The 25,137-nt window shown below is 44.4% G+C and overlaps 1 protein-coding gene across 8 annotated transcripts in view; it reads left to right on the top strand.

Annotated features, from left to right (window-relative positions):
• The window catches only part of CIT (citron rho-interacting serine/threonine kinase), a 150,661-nt gene that overhangs the window by 59,339 nt on the left and 66,185 nt on the right, over positions 1–25,137 (top strand). For 7 of the 8 annotated variants that reach the window (XM_037052227.1, XM_037052226.1, XM_037052225.1 and 4 more), the window contains 8 exons: positions 8,094–8,199; positions 9,100–9,243; positions 10,508–10,627; positions 17,020–17,190; positions 17,466–17,516; positions 18,044–18,097; positions 20,443–20,583; positions 22,776–22,901. In XM_037052227.1, the coding sequence (XP_036908122.1) occupies positions 8,094–8,199; positions 9,100–9,243; positions 10,508–10,627; positions 17,020–17,190; positions 17,466–17,516; positions 18,044–18,097; positions 20,443–20,583; positions 22,776–22,901 (913 nt within the window). Of the gene's footprint in view, positions 1–8,093; positions 8,200–8,288; positions 8,969–9,099; positions 9,244–10,507; positions 10,628–17,019; positions 17,191–17,465; positions 17,517–18,043; positions 18,098–20,442; positions 20,584–22,775; positions 22,902–25,137 lie in introns of those variants that run through there. The other variant, XM_037052228.1, reaches the window with a different exon arrangement.

Raw genomic sequence — 25,137 nt, 5'->3', positions numbered from 1 at the left:
ACTGCTGTGTGTGGGTGGGTGGCTGCCTGCACCCGCTGCTCAGAAGTGCCTTTTCTCTCCATGGGGATAACTGGCTATGTATGTATCAGAGATGTGGCCAGGAGGAGTAGGCAAGCAACGTGTGGGCAGGCTGCATGTTCTTTTATTAGCATCCTTATTGTACTGCATCTCGTTGAGCCTGGAGCATGAACCAGCCTGGGTCTCTAAAATCTGTACTGTTTCCTATTTAATTACCACCCCTGAGTTACCGAGAAGTGGAGGAAGAGTTGTTCTTTGTGTGTGGGTTGAGCTTTTTCTGGGGGTGGCTGTGGACTGACCTGGCCTAAGCATGTTTTTTGGTGCCCAAGCTGTCCTGGCCTCTGGCTTCGAGTTGCCCTCCCAGCACCGCACACAGTCAGTCATGGACAGAAGTTAACTTCCTAAAGTGATTCGTTTTCCTTGCCTCCATGATCTTACTTTTATGAGCCTCTTTCTTCACTACTTTTTTTGGCTTCGTGCAAGGCCATACAGCCAGGTAGTGCTAAGGCTGGGATTTCAACCTACAACCGTTGGGTTGCAAAGTCCAACTTTGAGCTCCAGCTAGACTGCCCTGTGCCTGCACCCCAATCATCACAATGCAGGAAAACGTAGAGGCCACAGAGTAAGCTATTCCTGAGCATCAGTACATGGGATGGAAATACCCGCCATGTTGGTTCGTTGGGAAGATTCAGTGAGGTGACCCATAGAACACCAAGCACAGCTCCTGGCACATAGTAAGTGGTCAACGAGTGTGCATTATTATTGTTCGTAAAGGTAGTGGCATTAATTCTCTCTCCCACGTAGCTAGTTTCTTGAGGACAGGAATTGAGGCTTTCTTAGTTTTGTAACTTCCAGAGCAGGGCCTCTCAACTTGGCACGGTTGACACATGGGGCTGGATAATTCTCGTGGGAGGTTGTCTGTGGGTTGCAGGGTGTTGAGGAGCATCTCTGGCCTCAACCCATTAGCTGTTAATAGTAGTCCAGCCCCAGTTATGAAAGTCAAAAAAGTCTCTAGGCCTTGCTAAATGTCCCCTGGGTGGCAAAATTGTCCCCGATAGAGAACCACTGGTTTACAGGTACCTCTCATGGGGCACCTTTATCTATATCTGTCTATCTCGCATACATACCCACTCACAGAAAGTGATACAAAAAGACTTATTGAAGTTTGAGAATTTGGGGAACAAAGGGAAATTCTTGAAAGACTCTAGTTAGTGGGTGACTCTGTCCCATTCCAGGGTCAATAGAACTTCATGGTTAGATAGTTTCTTCCCTGTAATTGTGCACGTCACGTGTAGCTTTCAGTTCCAAGCAGCTACACCATTTTTTTGCAGACTTTCCTTAAAGCAACAATAGCATGAACTCTTTAATAATACCACTCACTCTTGGTGAAATGGGTATTTCGGGGGAATTTTAGACCAGCTGAGTTACTGCTTGTAGAGGACAGGGCCCTATTTGGTAACTAGCCTGGTGGCTCTGAGGTCAGCTCTGTATTGAACCCCCCAAACTATGATTTACATCTTGGTCAATTCTACAATAATGCAAATGTCAGCAATAATTTGCTGTTGCTTCGAAAGCGAGAAGGATGGCTAATGAAATCTTAGAAATAAACAAGCTGTGATAATATTTCAGAATACAGGGGGATCGGATCATTCAAGAAATACATAGTGAGAGCTTTTCATTGGTGCTAAGAATTGAACTGACATAAGTAACTAAGTGAAAAATAGATAGAGCCCTGGCTGGTGTAGCTCAGTGGATTGAGCGCGGGCTGCGAACCACACGATCGCGGTTCGATTCCCAGTCAGGGCACATGCCTGGGTTGCAGGCCAGTTCCCGGTTCCTGGCGGGGGACGCACGAGAGGCAACCATACATTGATATTTCTCTCTCTCTCTCTCTCCTTCCCTTCCCCTCTAAGATAAATAAATAAAATATTTAAAAAAAAAAAATAGATAGAATATAAATATATTAGGTTGAGCCATGTTAACCGGCTCTAGTATATTTCTTTTATAGAAATTTATGAGAATGGTATATTTTAGTTGACTTATTAAAACATTGTCTGAAACATGTACATTGTCTTGAAATTCATAGCCCACCATGACTGACTTAAAAATTGTGTTCCCACTTGGAGAGTGGCCAAAGCACCAGTGCCAATTGGTGTGGCCGAAATACCAAATTCTAGCACCGAATTCTGGGGATAGCCACGCCATGCGCTCTAGATGACTAGACCTAAACCACAGGTACTTTCTTCTAAGATTAGCACTATGGTTCTTAATCCTGTGTGTACATTAGAATCACCGGCGGGGTTAATAAAGATGGTGCTGCCCAAGCCCCACTACTAGGCTAGCTGTTTCTGATTTAATTGGTCTGGTTGGGCCCTGGACATCATGTTTTTTAAAGACTTAATTTTTTTAAAAGAAGTTTTAGGTTCACAGCAATGAGAAGAAGGTCCAGAGGTTTCCCACATACACCCTGCCCCCACTATCAATGTCCTGTCCCACGCCGGAGTAGGAGATTTGTTACAATGAATGAATCTACACTGACACATTGTCACCCAAAGTCCATCATTTACATTAGGATTCACTCTTGGTGTTGTATCATTCTATGCATTTGGACATTTATATAATAATATGTATTCCTCATAGTAGTCTCACATAGATTATTTTCTTTTTTTTCCTTTTTTAAATAAAGATTTTATTTATGCCCTGGCTGGTGTGGTTCAGTGGATTGAGTGCCAGTCTATGAACCAAAAGGTCGCTGGTTTGATTCCCTGATTAGGGCACATGCCTGGGTTGAGGGCCAGGTCCCCAGTTGAGGGCACGTGAGAGGCAACTTGATCAATGTATCTCTTGCACACCACTGTCTGTCTCCCTCTTTTTCTCCCTCCCTCTCTCTAGAAATAAATAAAACATGTTTGAAAAATTTAAGATTTTATTTATTTATTTTTAGAGAGGGGGAGGGAGAAAGAGAGGGAGAGAAACATTGCTCAGTTGCTCTCATACGTGCTCCAGCCACAGACTGGGCCGGCAACCCAGGCATGTGCTCTGACTGGGAATTGAACTGGTGAACTTTTGCTTTGCCAGCTGATGTTCGACCACCTGAGCCACGCTGGTCAGGGCTCACATGGAGTATTTTCATTGACCAACATCAGTCTTTTTCAAAGGCTCTCCAGGAAAGTTCCAGTAAGCTGCAGTGACCTTTCTTCCTCTATTCTCCTCCAGCCTCATGCTCCAATCTCATTATTGTTTATAGGGCTATTGCTACAAGCCAGGTTTAGTCACAGTTCTTATCATAACTTTTTTAGATGTGATTTTTCTTTTCTTTTTAAAAAATAATCTATATATTTTTCCCCTGGCTGGTGTGGCTTAGTGGGTTGAATGTTAGCCTGCCAACCAAAAGGTTGCTGGTTCAATTCCCAGTCAGGGCACATGGGGCCAGGTCCCCATTTGGGGGTGTGCGAGAGGCAACCAACTGATGTTTCTCTCACACACTGATGTTTCTCACCCTCTCTTCATCCCTCCCTTCCCCTCTTTCTAGATAGGAATAAACAAAATATTTAAAAAATTAATACTATTTATTGTATTTTCCATTACCATTTAGTCCCCTTATACCCTCTGCCCTCAGCAATCACTGCACTGTCGTCCATGTCCATAAGTCCTTTTCTGCTCAATCCCCCCTCCCCTAACTTCCCACCCCACTGACTAGCTGTCATCTGTTCTCCGTCTGTGAGTCTGTCCCCGTTTTCCTTGTTGGTTCAGTTTGTTCATTAGATTCCACATGTGAGTGAAATCATATCGTATTTGTCTTTCTCTGACAGGCTTATTTTACTTAGCGTAATGTTCTCCAGGTCCATCCACAGTGTTGTGAGGGTAAAAGTTTTTTCTTTGTTATGGCTGAGTAGAATTCCGTTGTGTAAATGTCCCATAGTTGTTTTATCCACTCATCTACTGATGGACGCTTAGGCTGCTTCCATATCTTGGCGATTGTAAGTAACACTGCAGTGACCATAGGGGTGCTTATGTTCTTTAAAACTGGTGTTTGGGTTCCTTCGGATATATTCCCAGAAGTGGGATTGCTGGGTCAAAAGGCAGATTTTTTCTGAGGTATCTCCGTATTGCTTCCCCCAGTGGCTGCCCCAGTCTGCATTCCCCTCCACAGTGTAAAATGGTTCCCCTTTCTCCACAGCCTCGCCAGTGCTTGTTGTTTACTGACTTATTGATGATGGCCATTCTGGCAGGTGGGAGATGGTATCTCGTTGTGGTTTTTATTTGCATTTCTCTGAGGATTAGTGATATTGAGCATTTTTTCATGGGTCTATTGGCCATCTGTATGTCCTCTTTGGAGAAGTGTCTATTCAGGTCTTTCGTCCATTTTTTAATTGGGTTGTTTGTTTTTTTGGTGTCGAGTTTTGTATGTACTTCATAAATTTTGGATATTAACCCCCATTAGATGTATCAGCAAGTATGTTCTTCCATTCTGTGGGTTGCCTTTTTATTTTGTTGGCAGTTTTCTTTGCCGTGCAAAAACTTTTCAGTTTGTGAAGTCCCATTGGTTTATTTTTTTCTTTTGTTTCCCTTGCCTGGGGAGGCCGAGCTGCTAAAAAATTTGTGCAAGCGATGTCTGAGATTTTGCTGCCTGTGTTTTCTTCTAGGATTTTTATGGCTTCAGGTCTAACATTTAAGTATTTGACCCATGTTGAATGCGTTCCTGTGTGTGGTGTAAGAAGGTGGCCGAGTTTCACTTTTCTGCAAGTATCTGTCCAATTTTCCCAGCACCATTTATTGAATAGACTCTCTTTAGCTCATTGTATGTGCCTGCTGCCTCTGTCAAATATTAATTGACTGTAAAGGTGTGGGTTTGATTTTTTATTTCTTTAAAAAATGATTTCCTTAGCACCTCTATTCTGAAGAGCTCTTAATTGCTGTACCTAGGGCTTCTAAACAGTGCGCATTTGCCAAACCTCCAAATAAGAGAAGAATGAGGGAGCTGGGCCTGGGGTGACCAGGAGAACTGTCGCTTTGTCTCCAAGTGCCAGGGGGTGGAGCCGCACATCTCCATTATTCTGGGCCCTGTTAATGAGTGACCTAGAAACGTTTAAAAACAGTTTTAGTGAATAAGCAATCAGCCTTACACCTACAACAGTGCACTTTGAGCAGAGTCACTTTCCCCTCATCAGCACGCACCCATGCAGCCGTTCTTTTAAAGGGCGAGAGCTTGGTGCGTGGACACGAGGAGCTGTGGCCCTTGTTACCATCTCTGACTCAGTGCATGTGACTTAGTGACCTGTGGGTGACCCTTGATTCCCAAAGGACCAGCAAGCCCATCTGAGGATCATCCCTCCCTCCTTAGGTGGTTTAGGTCTTCTTCTCTAGCTCACCTCCCAGGGGAGGTCGAGAATAAAGGAAATGGCAAAGTTCACCGAAGTCATGCCAAGCAACCCGTTTCATCTCAGGTGAACAGGAAAAAGTGGTGTACACTTGTGTGTGTGTGTGTGTGTGTGTTCACGTGTGTGCTGGAGTTAGGTGGAAAACAGGCTAATGAGAGGTGTTGACATTGGTTACAATTTTTGGCCAAAAGATTTTAAAAAGGATTTATTTCTGGATTTCAGTCCCTATTGGCCATTTCTGTGCATAATCAACATTTATTTCAATGTGAATAATAGCACAGAGGGAATTCAACCCCCTGACTTTGACTATTTCAAGCAACCGTTTTAGGCCTGTGAGGCATGTGCTATTTATGACGTTGCATGGGTAGTGATGATTCAAATAACAGTGGTAATTGTGATTGGCACTTGTGGAGCTCTCCCCAGGGGCCGGGCACTGTGCTCAGGGCTTTCCGTGGGTTACCTCTTTCAGTCCCCAGAGGAACTCTTCAAAGTAGGCAGAGAGCTGTCTCCATTTTATGGAGGAGGAAACAGAAGATCAGAGAGGTCGCACAGCTAGAGGGGTGGGGTCCAATTTGAACAGAGCAGCCTGACTCTGGGGGGCAACCTGCTTGGCTTTCCTGTAGTGAGTTTGTAGGGGGCTGTCGCTGGGGCACACAGCAAGACAGCACTGTCGCGTCAGCCCTCGTCCCTGGGTGGGGAGCTGCAGGGAGAGAGGTGTTCCGAGTTGCTGTAGGGAATTGGCCTCTTTTAGGCAGAGAAGTGGTTGGGGTCAGCAGAAAGAGCTTTCACGTGCTGGTCAGATGTAAATGCTCATTGACAACCAGCTCCCGCAACCCCATTATCAAGGCAACAGAGATGGGGCGACAGGGCAGCAGTGGGCTCTGCCTCCCGTCTCTCCCTGAGTGGGAACCCTGGCTGGTTGTCGCCCTGGCCCTGCCCTTCACCAGTCCCAGTGTTCGTGCCCAGGGAGCCGGCCACTCCGGGAAGCCGTCCTGAATGGGAACTGCCATTTCCACCCGTGGTGAACTGCCTTTCAGGGATGAGGCAGAGTGCATGAGTGAGGTCCACAAGCACGTATTTCTCTGGGGAGAGCATCCTTCTAGCCCACGCCCATGAGGCCACGCTGCATTATTTTTGTGGTATTTTGCTGAGGGTTATATCGGGCTCATCATGTCAGTCTCTTTACCCCAGGTCTATTGTGAACCAACAGAAACTGTTTAGTAACTGGCAGGTTGTTTAACCTCTGGGCCTTACTTTTCTCATCTGTAAAAATTTCTCATCTGCCTCCTAGAGCCATCATGGTGAATATAAAGAGTTACAACATGTCTAGGGTTAGAACAGAACCAGGCATGTAGGCAGGGACCAGTAAGTGTATGGCTTTCTACGGCTGCTGTAACAAATCACCACAATTTTAGTGGCTTGCGACAGGACACGTTTGTCATCTCAGTGTTCTGGAGGTCAGAAGTCTGAGTTGGGTTTTACTGAAATCCAGGTGTAGGTGAGACTGTACTCTGGAGCCTCTACGAGAATCAGTTTCCTTACCTTTCCCAACGTCAACAGGCCAGTGTAAACTCCTTGGCTTATAGCCCCTCCCTCCATCGCAAAAGCCAGCACTGCAGCGTCTTCAGATCTGATTCTGACCCTAACTCTGTTGTCACCTCTCCTTCCCTCTCCTCCTTTCATTTTGTAAGCACCCTTTGTGATTACGTTGGATCAAACCAGATAATTCACATTAACTTCCTTATCTCAAAATCCTTAAGGAAATCACATCGACATTGTCTCTTTTGCCACGTCAGGTAACAGATTCACAGGTTCTGGAGATTAGGATGTGGATATCCTGGGGGCGGGGCATTATCAGCCTATGGTAATAAGTCTTAGCAGTTTGTATAAAATGAAGCAGAACCAACTGGCTGCCTTAGAGATAGAACAAACAATGAAATGTTGTAACTAACAACATTTATCAGATACTTGCTGTGTTAGCTCTGTTCTTTCTTAGGGTGTGGTATCTATTCTTCCTCCCTAGAGCTAATTTCCTTCCAGAGCTTCGGGTGGCCTGCATCTTCTTATCCTTTAGGCCGAGCTCAAATGTCACCTCCTCAGAGAAGCACTCCCTGATTACCAAGCAGACCCCTGACCCATTTCTTCTGTCATAATCACCTCGCCTTGTTTTGCATTGCTGCATTGAGGCAATGCTCTCATTAACTGAGATACCTGGCCAGGGCCTGGTCTGATGCATTCTTTCTGCCCTCTGTGGAATGTCAGTTCCAGGAGGGCAGGGACCTTGATGTCTTATTTCCTGCTATTCCAGTGCCCGGAACAGTTTCTGGAGCACAGTAGGCACACAGTACATATCTGCTGAGTAAGTGAATGAAGTCAGGCAGGAGCTATGTCTAACGCTCACACTCTCCTGTGTGGTAGGTCCTTTTATTATCATTCCACATCACACATGTGGAAACCGAGGCTCAGAGATCTGAACCATTGCCTCAGGCCAGTGGCAACTGAATTTACACCCAGGTCTTCATGCTTCCAGAATTCTTGCTTCTTTTTACCTCCCTGCCTCATGGTCTTGATGTGATTGGAAGCTCTGCGGATGGCCACAGAACTCTGGAAGGTCCGCCGTTTACGCTGTGGTTTCTGAATGCAGCGTTTCAAGCCAACCTGCTTGCTCCCTGACATTGGTTTCCTTCTATCTAGGTCTGTTGTGTCGGGCCTGGACTCCCCTGCCAAGACTAGCTCCATGGAAAAGAAACTTCTCATCAAAAGCAAAGAGCTGCAAGACTCCCAGGACAAGTGTCACAAGGTATTTATTTCCGCAGCCGGCCTCTCTCCTTGCTCCAGGATCCTCCCGTCAATATATGCCAAGGGAGCCACCTGGGGCAGCTGCTGGCCCTGAGCCACCTGATCCGTACAGAGGGAGCGAGGTGCTCTCTCCCTCGCTGAAGTCACGTCTCCGGCAGCTCAGAGGGAGATGAAATCGGGCCTTGACGTTGCTGTAAATCTTTTAATCTTAACCAGAGGAGGCCCTGGATTTAAAGCAGCCCGTTCCTCAGCATGACCCAGCCAGATGTCTGCTACTTCCAGCAGGTGGCGTGGGTCCTCACCTGTGGCCGAGATGCATCCCATCTGCTTTGAGTGATGCGAAGTCTCTCTTCCTAGTCATTTAAAACTCCTGCTTATGTAACTGCGGCCACGGTGTTGGTTATGCTCAACGTCTCTTAACACTCACTGTTCCTGCCCAGGGACAGCTTTCTGGAAGCTCATAAAAGTCACTACTTGCCCGGGACTTCTCAGAGTGCAGACGAATACATCTTGTCCTGCCCTGGATTTGTCCTCTAGATCTTTGCAAGGAGATGGGGGGGATCAAGATGGATTTGGGGTAAAACTAAAGTGACGTCTGCAAAAACCCAACCCAACCAAAAGCAAACAGGTGAAAAGTGAGGATTGTGGCTTTCTTGCTCACTGGGTTAGAGAAGTGATCAAGTGTGAACCGAGACTTGAATGAGAGGAGTGACTTAGCATTGGTGACTATCCTTACGAAGAACTGTGTGCTCCCGGGCGAAGAAACAATGGTATTTGCACCCTAACCTTGGCAAAACAGTGCCTTCCTGGACCACCAGATGGTTTGGGAGGCTGCTTGAGATTGATAGCTCCCCGACGAACTTCTGCGGGCCTTTTTAACCTGTCGATGTGTTTATTTCAGATGGAGCAGGAAATGACCCGGTTACATCGGAGAGTGTCAGAGGTGGAGGCTGTGCTTAGTCAGAAGGAGGTGGAGCTGAAGGCCTCTGAGACTCAGAGATCCCTCCTGGAACAGGACCTTGCTACCTACATCACAGAATGCAGTGTGAGCCTTCCCCAAAGTCCCCTTCCCTTGGAGGTGGCACTTCCTGTTGTGTGTGTCTCATCCTGTTTCATGACAGCTCCATGAGGCACATCACAGCCAATGGCAGAGAGTAGAGAAAGGGAAAATGCGAAAGCGAGAGTTGTGATTTGCAGAGTAGTGTGAGCCTGGCGAGAGGTCCCAGAGAGAAGCAAGACTGGACTCCAGAAAGTCCGGGGAGGCCTGGAGCTTGGAGATGGGTGTGGTCATCATTGCCACAATTCACAAAGGGTCCTGACATCTCCCATCCCAACCTCTTTGGTCTGTACCTACACCGTGTGTGATGCCTTCAGCCTCGGGAACCAAACTCGCAAATAAGCACGAGAGAATGTATTTTGAAGCTGCTTGAAATCAATTTTCCATTGCCTACAACTGGCATAGAAACCCAAAAACTCAGCCTTCAAGACCCAGACCCTCTGTCATTATTTACCATGTGGCTTTTTTTTTCTTTCACAAGAGTAGACTGTCTTCTCCATTGTCTCGTTAAATTTTCATCCAGGTGTTTTTTTTAATTGTGCCTAATCAAACAGTCTTAAGAAGTTGAATCACACATTTTTCAAGTTTTTTTTTCCCCTCACGCGGGAGAGGAAATCTTTCGGACGTGGCTAATTAAGAGTAACTGCTATGTTTGCATTCCAGATTTGGCTGCCTTTCAGTGGTGGGTGAAGTTATTCAGCTATGTATTTCAGATATATATTTAAGTGCCACTGAAGCATTGAGGGAACCTTATGGATGAGAGGTGTCCAGGAGACGTAAGCCGAGAGATGGAAATAGATTTCCTGGAGTCTTAAATGACAACAGGGCAGAAAATGAAGTCACTGCTACTTTGAAAGAGAGTTATAAACTCGTGAGTCCCCGAATAACTGCTATTACAGGAAAGATTCTGTGGCCATGCTGGTGGTGGTCACAATGGCTAAGGGATCTTCCTAGTTTTTAGTAGCAAACATACAAGTAAGTATCTGCTAAGACTGCAGACGGTGGTAGGAGACAGGCTGATGTAGTTTCAGGCTGGATCTGTAAGGTCACAGGGCTGAGATGATGTTTCTTGAACCCAAAGGTTTTTACAGGATGAAAACTGGAATCAGCAACCAACTGGAAGTTGTCAACTTCGGTCCGTCACCTGAAATCGTCTTGGTGTCTGCGAAGCAGCTTGCAGCTCCCTTAATGAATCTTTTCAAACATAGCAGACTCCACAGGGCATCCCTATTAAAATTTTTGCTTTCCGCAGAGCTTAAAGCGAAGTTTGGAGCAAGCAAGGATGGAGGTGTCCCAGGAGGATGACAAAGCACTTCAGCTTCTCCATGATATCAGAGAGCAAAGCCGGAAGCTCCAAGAAATCAAAGAGCAGGTATGTCTGCCTGCCTGGGAATAGGGCGGCAACTCGGACCTCTAATTTCAGGAGAGGCGTGTTGGAGAGGCAGAGAGGAGGAAGGGGGAAGGAAGGTGGAGAGAGAGAGAGAGAGAGAGAGAGAGAGATGGATGTAGGTCGTTGGGAAACTTCAGCTTCCCCATCTTTTTATAAACCTTTGAGTGCTCAGCTCTAACGCCTCTGGAGTCTGTGCCCCAGAATGGCTCCTCTTTTCAGTTAAGGGAGTAGGTTTGGGGCATGGGTGGGCCCACTGTGGCCTGTGGGGCAAATCCGGCCCACTGCCTGTTTTCCACAACCCCAAGCTAAGAATGGTTTTTGCACTTGTAAATGGCTGGGGGGAAAAATCAAAAGGAGAATGAAATTTCATGACATGTGAAAAGTGTGGAAGTCAAAAATTTCAGCGAGTAGAAATAAAGCTTTTGTTGGAACACAGCCCTGTGCCTTCGTTTATGCCTCGTCCGTGGCTGTTAATCACGCTAGTTTGGTGGAGGTGAGTAGCTGTGACAAAGATGATGTGGCCGGCAAAGCTGAAATTGCTTACTGTATAGTCCTTTACAGGAAAAGTTTGCCAAACCTCTGCTTTAGGTCATTAAAAAAATAATAAAGGTTTTTAAAATAATTTTTCAGTTGCAGTTTAAGTTTTTGAGAGAAGCCAGGATAATTCATAGTAAATAAAGCTTACTACATAGGTAAAATGTAAAGAAATAGTGTAGAAGAAGGGCTGGAGTATTTGTGGCCAATTAAGGTTTAACACAGCAAATCTGAGTGCAGGAAGCTGTTCCCTGCGTGTTAAGAAAAGAGCATCGAGACCTTTAAAAAGCCCACTTTTTTTCCCCCTTTCAAAAAGGGTTTTCTTTCAAGAAGTTCATTTTTTATTTCGCTTCTTTGTTTCCTTCTCAATATGGATTTTTCTGTCCTTTGAAAAAAGTGTATTAGAGACTTTAATGAAGAGATGGCAATGAGCAATTGGAGAACTGAATTATCAGCTGCCAGGCAACTCTCATTCACGGCAGAAAACCTCATGTAAACACTGATGGGAATGAACATTTTTGTCTGTGAGTAGTGCAGACTTAGCCATCTGGGTGGTGCTGAGTGAAAGAAACTCCTGCAAATAATTTGATCCATTCACTATTCTTTAAAGCAAGAATTATTGTGTGGGGGGTTTTGTTGGTAGAATCTATCACCTTAATGTTTAAAAATGATTGCCTAATATCCTCTTGCTTGCTAAAAAATGTCGTAAGTAAATATGCATAGGAAACAGCAATCCGGTGAGTAGATTTCTGAACAATACTAACCTTAGAGATTGCACGGGCCACACGTACGGTTTGAAAAATGTGCTTTGACAGTTGACTCATTGTCCCTTTGATCAACATAGTTCTCCATTCTGTAAGTTTCAAGAGGTGGGATTCTTTTTCTCCCATTACTTCAATGTGTTTGGAAATTTGATTTTGGTGACATGCTGGGGAAATGAAAGCTGCATTTGGCCACCAGAGGGAGCAGCTGGTGTCCGTGAATTCCACAGAAATAGAATTATCAGGACATTTTGAAAGGTGGTTGAGTTCAAAGAAATGTCTTTTGTATTCATACCACAGTTGGCATGCATGTGGAGTTTTAGATTTAATGATCGCCACAAGTTCCATTGGGGGAAAACTTCTCAGTGTCAGCTCTTGTTTGTCACTGGAAGAAGGATTTATTAAAATGACTTTTGGGTGAGTTTTGTGAGAGCAGAATGTTTGCAGTCCAGGAAAAAGTATTTCATGCTTTCAACAAACTCCTAATAACTGGTTTGCAGCATGTTGGTTCTTGGCATCCCCCCCCATTCTTTATCTTAAAAGCTAATTTCTATATAGTTATTTTTAAAAAACTTTTTGCTTCTACTTAGCTACCTCCTGTAGAATATTTGGACTTGGTTTGAAATAAAAACACCTAAGAGTCTCATGATTAGTTTGATTCACACACCTTTACTAGCAGTTGCTGACCCCTCACCCCCTCCTCAGGAAGGGAAACAGAAGTTTGGGAAACATGGAAGGAAGGCATTTGCATTTCAGGGTTGTCTCGATTGTCCCCACAAAATTCTGAAGCTCACCCGAGGCCTAGCAAGTTGTCTCTGGTTCCCCATTCTGACTCCACTCAGCTCTGACCTGCGGCTCAGCCCGTGCTGAGTTAGGGCAACTCTCTCTCAGCTGTCCTTGGAAACAGACTTGATGATCCCTCTGATTTTTCCTGCAGCGGGGATTTGGTTGGCTGTTGGATTTATGGGATTGCCTTGAAGTGTCCAGCACAAATCACAGCAGGTCAACAGATGAGGCAGAATTCCTGTTGATGCGTGTGGCAAGCCGGGTGCCCCGAGAGCTCAGAAAGCTGACGGAGATGTTGCCTGATTCTTGCCTTCCTCCCCCGGGTGCTGACGGCTCAGGAAAGAGAGATGTTGGCAGATAAACAATAGCTCTACCTTTGCTCTTGACGAAATACGAAAATTACATTCCCTTCTCACTAACATAAGTTCAAGAAGGAAAAGGGGGTTGAGGATAAGATGCCTAAGGTTTTCTCCCAGCTCTGCTTCCTCCGCAGTTCCGTGTTTGCGGCTGTGGGCAGGGCTGATGGCACTTTTATTTAGGTGCCCATAAAATGAAAATTTTTTTTAATTTAGAAGAAAAATTTTGAGATTTTAGGTCAAAGAAATTTTTCTTTTCTTTTTTTTGCATATTTTTTTTCTTTTTAAATTTTTAATTTTTTAAATTTTTTAAAAATATATTTTATTGATTATACCATTACACTGTTCTATTCCCCTCCACCCGCACACTCCCTCCCCCACCATTCTCCCCCCTTTAGTTTATAACCATGTGTCTCAAGTTCTTTAGGTTCTATATTTCCCCCACTAGTCTTGCCCCCCCTAATCTATTTTCTACCTACCATCTATGCTATTTTCTGTACCTTCTCCCCCCTTCTCCTCCTCCCACTCCTGTGTTGTTAACCTTCCATGCGTTCTTCATTTCTATGGTTCCACTCCTGATCTAGCTGTCTTCTAGGTTTGCTTTTGTTTTAGGTGTGGTTGTTAATAACTGTGAGTTTGCTGTCCTTTCACTGTTCATATTTTTCATCTTCTTTTTCTTAGATAAGTCCCTTTAGCATTTCATATAATAAGGGCTTGGTGATGATGAACTCCTTGAACTTGACCTTATCTGAGAAGCACTTTATCTGTCCTTCCATTCTAAATGAAAGCTTTGCTGGATAAAGCAATCTTGGCTGTAGGTCTTTGGATTTCATGACTTGGAATACTTCTTTCCAGCCCCTTCTTGCCTGGAAGGTCTCTTTTGAGAAATCCGCTGACAGTCTGATGGGTACTCCTTTGTAGGTGACTGTCCCCTTATCCCTTGCTGCTTCTAGGATTCTCTCCTTCATTTTAGTCTTGGCTAATGTAATTATGATGTGCCTTGGTGTGTTCCTTCTTGGGTCCAACTTCTTTGGGACTCTCTGAGCTTCCTGGATTTCCTGGAAGTCTATTTCCTTTGCCAGACTGGGGAAGTTCTCCTTTATTATTTGTTCAAATAAGTTTTCCACTCGTGGCTGTTTCTTTCCCCCTTCTGGTACCCCTATAATCCGGATGTTGGAACGTTTAAAGATATCCTGGAGGTTCCTAAGCCTCTCCTCATTGTTTTGAATTCTCATTTCTTCATTCCTTTCTGGTTGGATGTTTCGTTCTTCCTTCTGGTCCACTTCATTGATTTGAGTCCCAGTTTCCTTTCCATCACTATTGGTTTCCTGTGCATCTCCCTTCATTTCAATTAGTTAGCCTTCATATGTTCCTCTAATTTGTGACTATAATCAACCAGTTCTGTGAGCATCCTGATAAACAGTGTTTTGAATTGTGCTTCTGAGAGGCTGGCAGTTTCTCGGTCGCTGAGAGTTACCGGCTCTGGGACTTTGAGTTCTTCTTGTGCCATCTTTTGGGCTGTTCGTGCCTGTTAAGTAGCAGGATCGGAGCCCTAGGTGTTCACCAGAGCAGGGCAACTTAGTCCCTGGGTTGTGACGCTGTACGTGGGGGCGGGGTCAAAGAGGAGCAATGGCGTCTTGTCTGCCGTCTCCTGCCGCGGCCCCCACAGGTGCGGCAGCTGCCACCATCACCGGGCCCACGCGTTTCGTCCCACTGCACGTCCCACTGCCATCAGCCCTCGACTCCTGGGGCCTGCGTGGTCTGTCTCACTGTGTGCGAATGTGCGACCGTGGTCAGTCTGCCCTGCACCCCAACTGGTTCCGGGCTGCCTGAGCGCCTAGGTCGGGGGATCTGTCCTGCCCGACCCTGCTCGCTGCTGGCTCCGCCCCTCTTACCGTCCATGTTGAATGGTTAGTGGTTGTCGGACTTCCGTGTAATTCAATTTTCTGTTTTTTGGCTGTGTCTTTGTTCTCCAAACCTTTGTTGTGGAGAACGCACAGTGTTTCCACCTATGCCTCCATCTTGGCGGAAGTCTCAAAGAAATTTTCATAGATAGTACTAATGTTTTTGTCGTTATATGAACACAGTTAAAACATGCAATAATAATAATAATTTTTTTTTTACGGAGGAGGGAGTCTCGGAAGGCACAGTGCTCAGAGCCATGACAGTCGTAGTGTGTCCCTGGCTGAGGGGTCTAGAGAAACCCCAAGGAAAGGATCTATCATTTTACATAATTTGGCTCATGTTCCACTCTGGGAGTTCAGATAACTGTGAGCAAATTATAAAGACCTTTGGTTATATAACCCCACATCACCTAGAAACCTGGTGACCATGACTTCCAGGCTTGACCTTCAACAACAGTGTATTTTTGGTACAGTGAAACAAGACCTTGCTTCACTCTGCCCTCTTTTTTTCCCTCCATTTCTCCTGTACCAGTGATATAGGGAGAGGTATGCTTGCATGACAACTACCCAATTTTCATAAGGATATCACCGTCCTCCCTTTAGTGTGCACTGGGGAATTGCCTGTTATAATAGGCCAAAACGTTTACTTTGTACCCTGTTAGTAAAACAACAATGTACCCTTGCTTAATTGATACCTCTTCAATTATTTCTTGGGAGAATAGATCTTTGTATATTGTGAGATGTTCATTGTATATTGTGAATGTCAAAGGCAGTCTTGATTCAGTTCTTTGTGCTTTTCATTTTATGTCCCACCCCCTGCCTTCCACCGCCGCAGGCATCTCGTATTGCAGAAACAGTCATTCGTGCTCTGGCTGGTGTAGCTCAGTTGGTAGGAGTGTCACCTCACAGCCAAAAGGTTGCAGGTTGAATTCTCCGTCAGGCCGCATACCTAGTTGTGGGTTCGATCCTTGGTCCAGGTGTAGGCATGCGTTACTCGTGGTCTGGACGCATACAGGAGGCAACCAGTCGATGTTTCTCACTTGCATCAATGTTTCTCTGTCTTCTTCTCTCTCAGAAGGCAATGAAAAAAATGTTCTCTGGTGAGGATTAAAATTTTTTTAAATGGTCATTCATAACTCTTATATGTATAAGCTTTGATTTTGCTAACAAAGAATATTTTCATATTTGGGCCCAAACCATTGCTTATTTCTTCTGGTAAATCCAATTTTGAAAAACCTCAGTTCAAATGTTCTGTTTTGATTTTAGAAATGCATTTTGGAAAAGGTCAGGCTGTTTGGATCTTTAAAGGGTTTCTTAGAGGGAACAAGATAATTCTTTCTTTGGAATTTTTCTCACAAGTTATTTTGACCAGAGCCAGTGTTTTTTGACTCTTCCAAATTTCAGGGTGACTTGTGTTTCAAGAGCAATGTTCAGTTCATCATCATTCAGTTTTGGGCCCAGAAAAATTAATGGTGAGAAACTGACATGATGAGTTTCACCTTGCGAGATTCTTTCCACTGAGATTTCCAATTACCCTCTTCTGCTCTCTGAAAGGTTAATTTTAAAACTAGTACCATATCTAATTATGTTAGGAACACATGACTTCTGAAGGACAAATCTATATAAACGATTACCCTTGGAAGAAAGCTACACATAAGCAGTTTGTCCTGATTGTTTAAAGAACATTCTTTACGGCTCTCTTGTGTTGCAAAGGCCATAGGGCTCTTTGCTTATTTGTGGTATTATTTGCTCAAAGAATCTTATTATAGGCACATGCGTTCCCAATGGTGTTAGTAGTGATACATGTTCCACATTAAAACAGTTTCAAGATACGATACTCTTTTCTCCCTTTCCCCTCCCCCACACCTCTCCTGTTTGCCCATCTGTCTTTACCTTCTCTCTAGGTCTGTTCTCGGCCAGTCTCTCTTCAGTTTTTGTCTCCCCTCAGTGGCTGATGTTTGTCCATCTTCACTGCCTGTCTTTCCTTGTGGGAGTTCTGAAGTTCACTCATCTTCCACTGTCTGCTCTTGTAGGAGTACCAGGCTCAAGTGGAAGAAATGAGGTTAATGATGAATCAGTTGGAAGAGGACCTGGTTTCGGCAAGACGACGGAGTGATCTCTACGAATCAGAGCTGAGGGAGTCACGGCTCGCCGCCGAAGAGTTCAAGCGGAAAGCCACAGAATGTCAGCACAAACTGATGAAGGTAGCCGGCCACCCACCGGGACCGTGTTTTGGGGGTAGAATCATGGACGATCTTAGCAGGAATAAAGGGAATACTAGCTAATAGGTGTACATTTGGGAAATGATGGGATACCCTGGAAAGTTCCTGGTCTGTATTTATGGAAGATAACCTATTTATAATCATCATCATCGTTATCATTTTGGTCAGAGACCAAGAAAATACAGGAGGAAATGTCATCTTAGAAGACTTTTACATTCTCGAACCTTCTCATTATGTCGTATCTTTTTAAATTACAGGCTAAAGATCAAGGGAAGCCTGAAGTGGGAGAATATTCCAAACTGGAGAAGGTATTTTTCATTGTTGATATTGTTATTTGTGGTAGATAATCTTTTACTATCAATGGCCAATCATTGGTAAGAATACTCTTGCAGTGAATAGAGAACTTTCAGGTTTATCTTGATGGTCAGCCTGTGAGTGACCACCTTTAGCTTCAACTAGGCTTCTAAATGGGATAAAAAAGGGAAAAGGACACCAATTTTTTTTTGGTCATACCTGCTCACAATAACAAGTAATCCCAGACTCTCAGTAAAATACATGTGAAAATTCTCATTGTCTTAAGGCACCAGGCAACTTTGATTTTTTTTTTGCTGTTTGTATGTTAATTGTTCTGGAGGAATAGCCAACGTGGAGGTTTGCACTGGGACCTTCCAAGTCTTTTCTGATAGGCCACTTGTTTCTCCTCTCCATTAGTAGGTACTGGAAAACAAAACAAACAGACCCCACAGAAACCTCAAGAAAATAGGACTACAGTAAAAATAGCAAGATCTTAATACCGATTTGCCTTTTGCTTTGTTTCCTGGGATTTTAATTGTAGATCAACGCTGAACAGCAGCTCAAAATTCAGGAGCTCCAAGAGAAGCTGGAAAAGGTAAGCCCTAGGTGGTTTTGGGGGGGGAACTGAGCCCCCATTTCCCAGTACTTTACCTTGCCTCATCCCGGAGTGTGAGAGATGAAACAAACCGAGTTAGTCACCCAGCGCTGAGGGAAACGAGGGGGGAGTGAGCTATTACCTGAAAATATGAGAGTTCTGAATATACTTTTTCTTTTGAGATGTGTCAGCAGTGTTTATTTTTAAAAACCAAGCTGTGTGAGACTCTCAAGTAAAAGTTCTAATTATATTATGACAGAACCCAAGAAGAGCTTTTTTCCCTTCGTGGGGCCAGGCTCCCCATTTTGCACATTTGTAAGGGAGGCATGTGTTGTTCACGACCCGGACGCTTTCAACTGGAGCTCTGGGCAGTGTGGCTACGCCCTGGAAGTGGGAGGAGCTGTGGGCAGCGTGGCTACGCCCTGGAAGTGGGAGGAGCTGCGGAGTCGTCTCGTGGTGGGGGAAGGTGGTGGGTTTGGTTTCGGCATGCTGCCGAGTCCACGGTGGTCGAACAACTGGAAATGCCAGTGTCTGGGGCGAATGTGCTTCTGGGACATGCCTTGTGGGTGTTGGTGAACGTTTTTATTGGTTCAGGTGGACAGCATCCCTTCTTATTCTTTTTAAAAAAATTGTGATTAAAAACATATAACATTAAATTTACCATTGTAACCGTTTTGAGTACATCATCAGTTCTGTTAAATACATCCACATTATTGTGGGATGGATCTCTAGAACTTGTCTATCTTGTAAAACTGAAAGTCTGTACCTTCCAAACACTAATCCTCCCTTTCGTTCCCCCACCCTTGGCAACTATGTTTTTTAATTTTCTATTTCTGTGGTTTTGACTGCTTTAAATACTTCATATGAGTGGAACCATACAGTATTTGTCCTTTTGTGACTGGCTTATTTCACTTGGCATAGTGTCCTTGAGTTTCACCCATTTTGTGGCATGTGGCAGGATTTCCTTCTTCAAGGCTGCATAGTATTTCATGGTCTGTATCTGCCACATTTTCTCCCTTCCTCTCTTTTCCTCTTACCTATTCTTGAGCTCACTAATGAAAGCCTTTACTGCCCTCTTTCAGCTAGCCGCTTGTGTGAGGATTCATATTTTCATCCAGAACTGTGCTCTCCAGTAGAAGTGTGATGCAAGCCACAAATGTTGGCCACAGATGTAATTTAAAATTTGCTAGTAGGCACACTAGAAAAGGCAAAAAGGAATGGATGGAATTATTGGAGATATAGTTTATTTAACCCAATGTATCCAATATATCACGGGAGCATTTATCAACATTAAAACATTGATGCTATTGCAGTTTTTAAATGAATTAAACCTAAATAAAATAAAAAATAATTCCTAGTCACACTAACCACATTCAGGAGCTCAAGGGCCACATGTGGTTAGTGGCTCTCGCATGGACAGTGCTGGTCTAGAAATTGGAGTTTTCTTGCAGTTTACGCTTTTGAATTTTAAGTTGCTACTTTTTAAAAAATATTTTATTCATTTATCTTTAGAGGGGAAGGGAAGGAGAGAGGAAGAGAAACATCAATGTAGGGTTGCTTCTTGTGCATCCCCTGCTGGGAACTGGCCCCTGCCGGGAACTGGCCTGCAACCCAGGAATGTGCCCTGACTGGGAATTGAACCGCGATCGTTTGGTTCACAGGCCCGCGCTCAATCCACTGAGCTACAACAGCCAGGGCTCTACTTTTTAAAGTTTTGATGTAAAGCAAATAAGTGTGAGGTTGTTGGTCTCTTAACCTCAGATCTTTACTATGATGTATAAGAGCAACAGTATAGTGAAGACCCAAATAAAAAGTAACTACCAAAGGTGATATTTAAAAAAAATACAGATTTGCCAATTACCATGTATACTATGGTTGTTGTGCCCTTTGAAAGGTACTTATTTGAAAAATAGTTTAAATTACAGTTTTTATCTTGTTTGCTTATAAACATAGTACAAATTATTCATAGAATAATTAAATAAGGAATTAATGCTCCGAGGTAAATACATTGTTACCTGGACAGATAAATCGCTCTAGGCTCTTGTGTTTGCACTGAATCTGCATTGCATTGAATCTAAAATCCTCATGATTATTAGATACATCATTATTTTATGGAGCCCAAGAAAGAAAATAATGCTGTCGATTTTTATTGTAGGATGCATTCCAAATTCAGTGACGTGAAAAAAAAAGTATGTGCACCTTAGAACAGACAAAATACAGAATCAAAGAAATGTTTGTATGTTTTGAAAAGTGGATATAGTAGAAATGCTGTGTTCCCTGACTTCTTCCATTTAGAATATTGGATAAATTTGGCCATCCATCTCCTGTCCCTTCTTTCCTGGTAGGCTGTAAAAGCCAGCACAGAGGCCACTGAGCTGCTGCAGAATATCCGCCAGGCGAAGGAGCGAGCCGAGCGCGAGCTGGAGAAGCTGCAGAACCGCGAGGATTCTTCTGAGGGCATAAAAAAGAAGCTGGTTGAAGCCGAGGTGAGCAGGGGACTGCCGGCCCACGGTGGACTGACCCCGGTCCCGTCCCGGCGTGGCCACCGGGGAGTGGCAGTGGCCAGCCTTTGGCTGTACTACGGGAGAGGGCCTGCGAGGCCACCTCTTGCTTAAGGTCTGATCAAACTGCTTTCCCTTATGCGAATATCTTTGAAATGCGAGAGGCTTGGAAACGTTTCCCCCAAAGGGGAAGAAGGATTTGTTACAGCAGCTTCACGTAGAAAGAGTAGAAAGATGTTTTGGTGAAAGGTTTTCCTTTCTGTTCTCCTCTGACCTGCTCACAGATCTGGGAAGGATTATTTATATTTGCATAGACGGACTGTAACGCCATCCCTGAGGTTTCCCTTTTCTTCCCTCCGTCCCCTTGCTGTTCTCTGCCTTTTCCCCACAGTGTTAATAACATGTTAATTTTCAAGGCTTCAGCTATTACCTGTGTGTCAGTGACTTCCCAGATTTGCGTTTCTGGGTGTCTTCTCTCCCTCAAATTCTTTGTTGTTGTTGTTGTTGAAATCATTTAAATAATTATACAGGAAACACATAAGTGTCTTCTCATTGTCAAAGACTTTAAGTACTGAAGGATATAGAATAAAAAGTGACACTTCCCTTTTCCTCCCTCCTGTCTGCCCCAGCTCCTTGGTGGCCGATCTACAAGACGGGTGTGCTGTAGTTCATTTAACCAAGCCCCTGTTGCTGGGCCTTCTGCTTTCCCTCTCACGGTGCTGGCATGAGCCTGTGGGCTCGTGTGTCTTTGGGGCCATCCTGACTCATGTTCCAGGCAGTGTTTCCCACTGCTCCCCTGACATCTGGACTGGCGCCTGAATGGTGCTGCAAATGCAGAATGAACTGAGGGCTTCCCCCACGAACTGAGTCCCCTTCTCAATTTCCTCGTGGGGGTCAGGGCCGCTATCATTCATCTAGTCACCCCAGGCTTGAAATCTTGATGTCATCTGCTTCTCCGTGGACCCTGCCATTCAGTGAGGGGCTCAGTCCTATAAGTACAGGCACACTGTCTCCCCCATTCTTCCCCTGCTTGCCTTTTCTGTAGGCCTCCTTATAGACCAGACCTCTTAGCTGAGCACATGTAGTAATTTGTTTTGCCTTCTGCTTCTAGTCTCTCCCTCCTTCAAGTTAGCTTATGCAGTGTAAGACTCGTGGACCTCAGACAGAAGGCTCAACACCTCCCACCCCCTTACCCATCCCAAACCTTTCAGGACTTCTGTGTATTTTAGGGGCACCCCTGAGCCTGGTAGATGAGACTCTCAACTATTCGACCCACTTCACCTTTACTCTTGCTTCTCCTCATCACACATCTTAAGTTGTGTAGCTGCTCCAGGCTTCAGCAGGGGCCTAGATTGGCTCTTGACCGCCTCCGTTCTGCTGTGTCTATCTTTGTCTGAGAGGCCTTCCACCCTCCTTTCCTGCTCTCCCCATGTCCCGGCCCTCTCCGGAGCTCACGTCGCTGTAACTCTTCCCCTCACCTGTTGGGTAAAAACTTCTCTTTCCTGCTTCTGACCTTCGCAGTGCTNAGGACTTCTGTGTATTTTAGGGGCACCCCTGAGCCTGGTAGATGAGACTCTCAACTATTTGACCCACTTCACCTTTACTCTTGCTTCTCCTCATCACACATCTTAAGCTGTGTAGCTGCTCCAGGCTTCAGCAGGGGCCTAGATTGGCTCTTGACCGCCTCCGTTTCTGCTGTGTCTATCTTTGTCTGAGAGGCCTTCCACCCTCCTTTCCTGCTCTCCCCATGTCCCGGCCCTCTCCGGAGCTCACGTCGCTGTAACTCTTCCCCTCACCTGTTGGGTAAAAACTTCTCTTTCCTGCTTCTGACCTTCGCAGTGCTCTGTACCTGTTTGCTTTATAGCTCTTCCCCTCTTCCCCTATGCTTTGTTTATCTGTGTTTGCCTTACCTTTAGCAAGGGCAGGAGTTATGTTGGCTTCCTCTCTATGTTCCGTGATGCCTGGTGTGATACTTTTGCAGATAGTAGGTGCTTGGTAAATATTTGAATGAATGAATGCACTCTTATAACCGACACAACGGAGTACTTGAATTCTCGAGTCTTATTTTCCTCGCTGTTGCTGCGGGTGCCTGAGACTTCTCTTCCTTCCTTGAGTACAGGCGTTGCACCTGTAGCGGTTACCCCATTAAAACTCTCTGATTGATTCACGATCTACAGGAACGCCGCCATTCTCTGGAGAACAAGGTAAAGAGGCTAGAGACCATGGAGCGTAGAGAAAACAGACTGAAGGATGACATCCAGACAAAATCCCAACAGATCCAGCAGATGGCTGATAAAATTCTGGTGAGCAGGAACGAAAGCTGAAAAGTGAAAAGCCAACAGGTTAGAGGTTGCAGAGGGAAGGGGGTGAAAAGAAGCGTGAAACACCATCAGAGGGGAGGTGCCACTGAGTAGGCGAAATAAGAGAAGTGATTTCGGCGTGTGCCACAGCAGAGAACAGTATGAATAAGCACATTTTGGACGTTTCAGCACTGGTAACAGATCCGTAAATATATATATTTTTTAACTCTGTTTGCTACTGCCTGACATTTTAAAATATGAATGTGCATACTCTGTCATTCCCGGGAGCATTTATGTCCTTCTGTGAGCAGAGTGTTGTGTGGCTATTAACTTTGCAACGCCAATTTAAAAAGCTATAGGGCTTTAGACCTTTAAGACCAAAACCCAGATTCTTGCTTTTGGAGAAGACAAAATTAGTCATGCAGAATTGTTTTTCTCAGAGTAGTGTTTGTCACAGATCAGTGTTCACCCACTCACTCTCTCTGCTACAGTTGGTTGTTGTTATTATTGTTTTTTTCAATTTCCTTAGATGTAGCAGGTCTTTTTTTAGCGTTGTAATTATTATGATTCCATTTTTGGTTCTGGTGACCAATTTAACTTAATCAAGGAAAGCCTGGGTGGTACTTGCAGGTAGGTTTAAAATTTTGAAGGACCCTCCTTGGATCTCAGTCCCAAAGCCAGAAATGTAATGCCACCAAGTGATGACTCGGAGTCTGTTCACAGCTCCCTTCTCCCCCACCCTGGAAGAGACTCTGGAGTCATTGGCTGTTTCTCTCCACCATAAGGAGGCGAGGTGGTGAGCAGGTCATTCCATTTCTCTCTCTCTCTCTCTCTTTGCATCACTTCTGAGAAATGAGTCACCAGCAACCATAGGAACGCAAGAATAGTCAACTTTTAGGCTTGTCCTTAATACTGAAAAACTAAAACCTTTTAAACTTTACGTTTCTGTGTTTGTATATGGATGCTCTTGAGCAAACTGGTGAGAGAGAATTGGTCAGATTGTTGTGCTTGGACACGCAGTCTTCGCATATGCGTCTGTACACAAAGGCAAATGTAACTGTTGGTCTACCCTTTCTGTTCTCTTGTTCCGTCATCGAAGTTTCTCTTTGGCAGTTGTCAAGTATGTGGATTTTTCGTGAGTAAAATTAGATTTCACCCAGATCCTACCACAGCTATCCCTCGCTTGGTACAGATGAAGTGGTGAAGTCTCTTGTGGTTGCAAAGTGTTTCTCTGTTTACTGGTGATGTGTTCATTCATTCATTCAACAAATATTTAATGAGCGTCTACTATGTGCCAGGCAACATTCTAGGAGCTGGAAATAGAGCAGCAAACAACAGTGTTTGCATAACAAGACTGAAGAGGTTGATCCAATACATATAGAAAAGATAACATTTTGAAAAATGACAACAACAACAAAAAATGCCAAACCTCCAAGAAGTCAGGTTCTAGAGTGTCTGCTTTTCCAAAGGTTCACTTGCAATTGAAATGTAGGAGTACAGAGCTCTGGTTCTTTGATTATATGTTGTGAACTCCCATTCATATATAGACCAGAAATTTGGTCTTAAAGCTGTCAGTCTCAGATCTCTGAGTTTTTGACCTGATTTAGATTCTGAGTTCCATTCNAGATGTAGGAGTACAGAGCTCTGTGTTCTTTGATTATATGTTGTGAACTCCCATTCATATATAGACCAGAAATTTGGTCTTAAAGCTGTCAGTCTCAGATCTCTGAGTTTTTGACCTGATTTAGATTCTGAGTTCCATTCCTGTTCCATATCTTATGAGGACTGAAGCTAAGAAAAGATGATTATCAAGTTCTTTAGAACATAAAGAAAAAGTAATTACATTTCTTTGTTTCAATGTATCTGCCACCTGCCCGAGTACCTTTGTGCTTGTGAGTTCATTTACTGGAAGGTGCCTTTTACTCAAGAACCCTGTGCTTCGGCTGCAATGTAGGGTGGTCTTTAATGCCGTTATGTAAGGGTGGTGCTTGGAAACAGATCCCAAAGTGTCATTTGCTTGAAAATATTTGCTATTCTGGTAAGAACTTTCAACTCAGATAATCTCGTTATAGCAAAGTATTTTGCTTTACTAAAACACGTCATTGCAGAGGGTCCTTTAGTACGCATCCACCCGTTCGGCGTTTCCAGGCCACACTGGAAGAGGAAGAGTTGTTGTGGGCCACACGTTAAGTACACAAACAGTCATGAAAACTGATCAGCACAGAAAGGTTTTGAGTAA

The sequence above is a fragment of the Sturnira hondurensis genome, unplaced genomic scaffold (genome assembly GCF_014824575.4).
Source record: "Sturnira hondurensis isolate 20B ecotype Veracruz unplaced genomic scaffold, ASM1482457v3 Scaffold0007406, whole genome shotgun sequence".
Taxonomy (NCBI): Eukaryota; Metazoa; Chordata; class Mammalia; order Chiroptera; family Phyllostomidae; genus Sturnira; species Sturnira hondurensis.
Note: the sequence above shows the minus strand (reverse complement) of the source record. Positions and strands in the feature narration are given on the sequence as shown.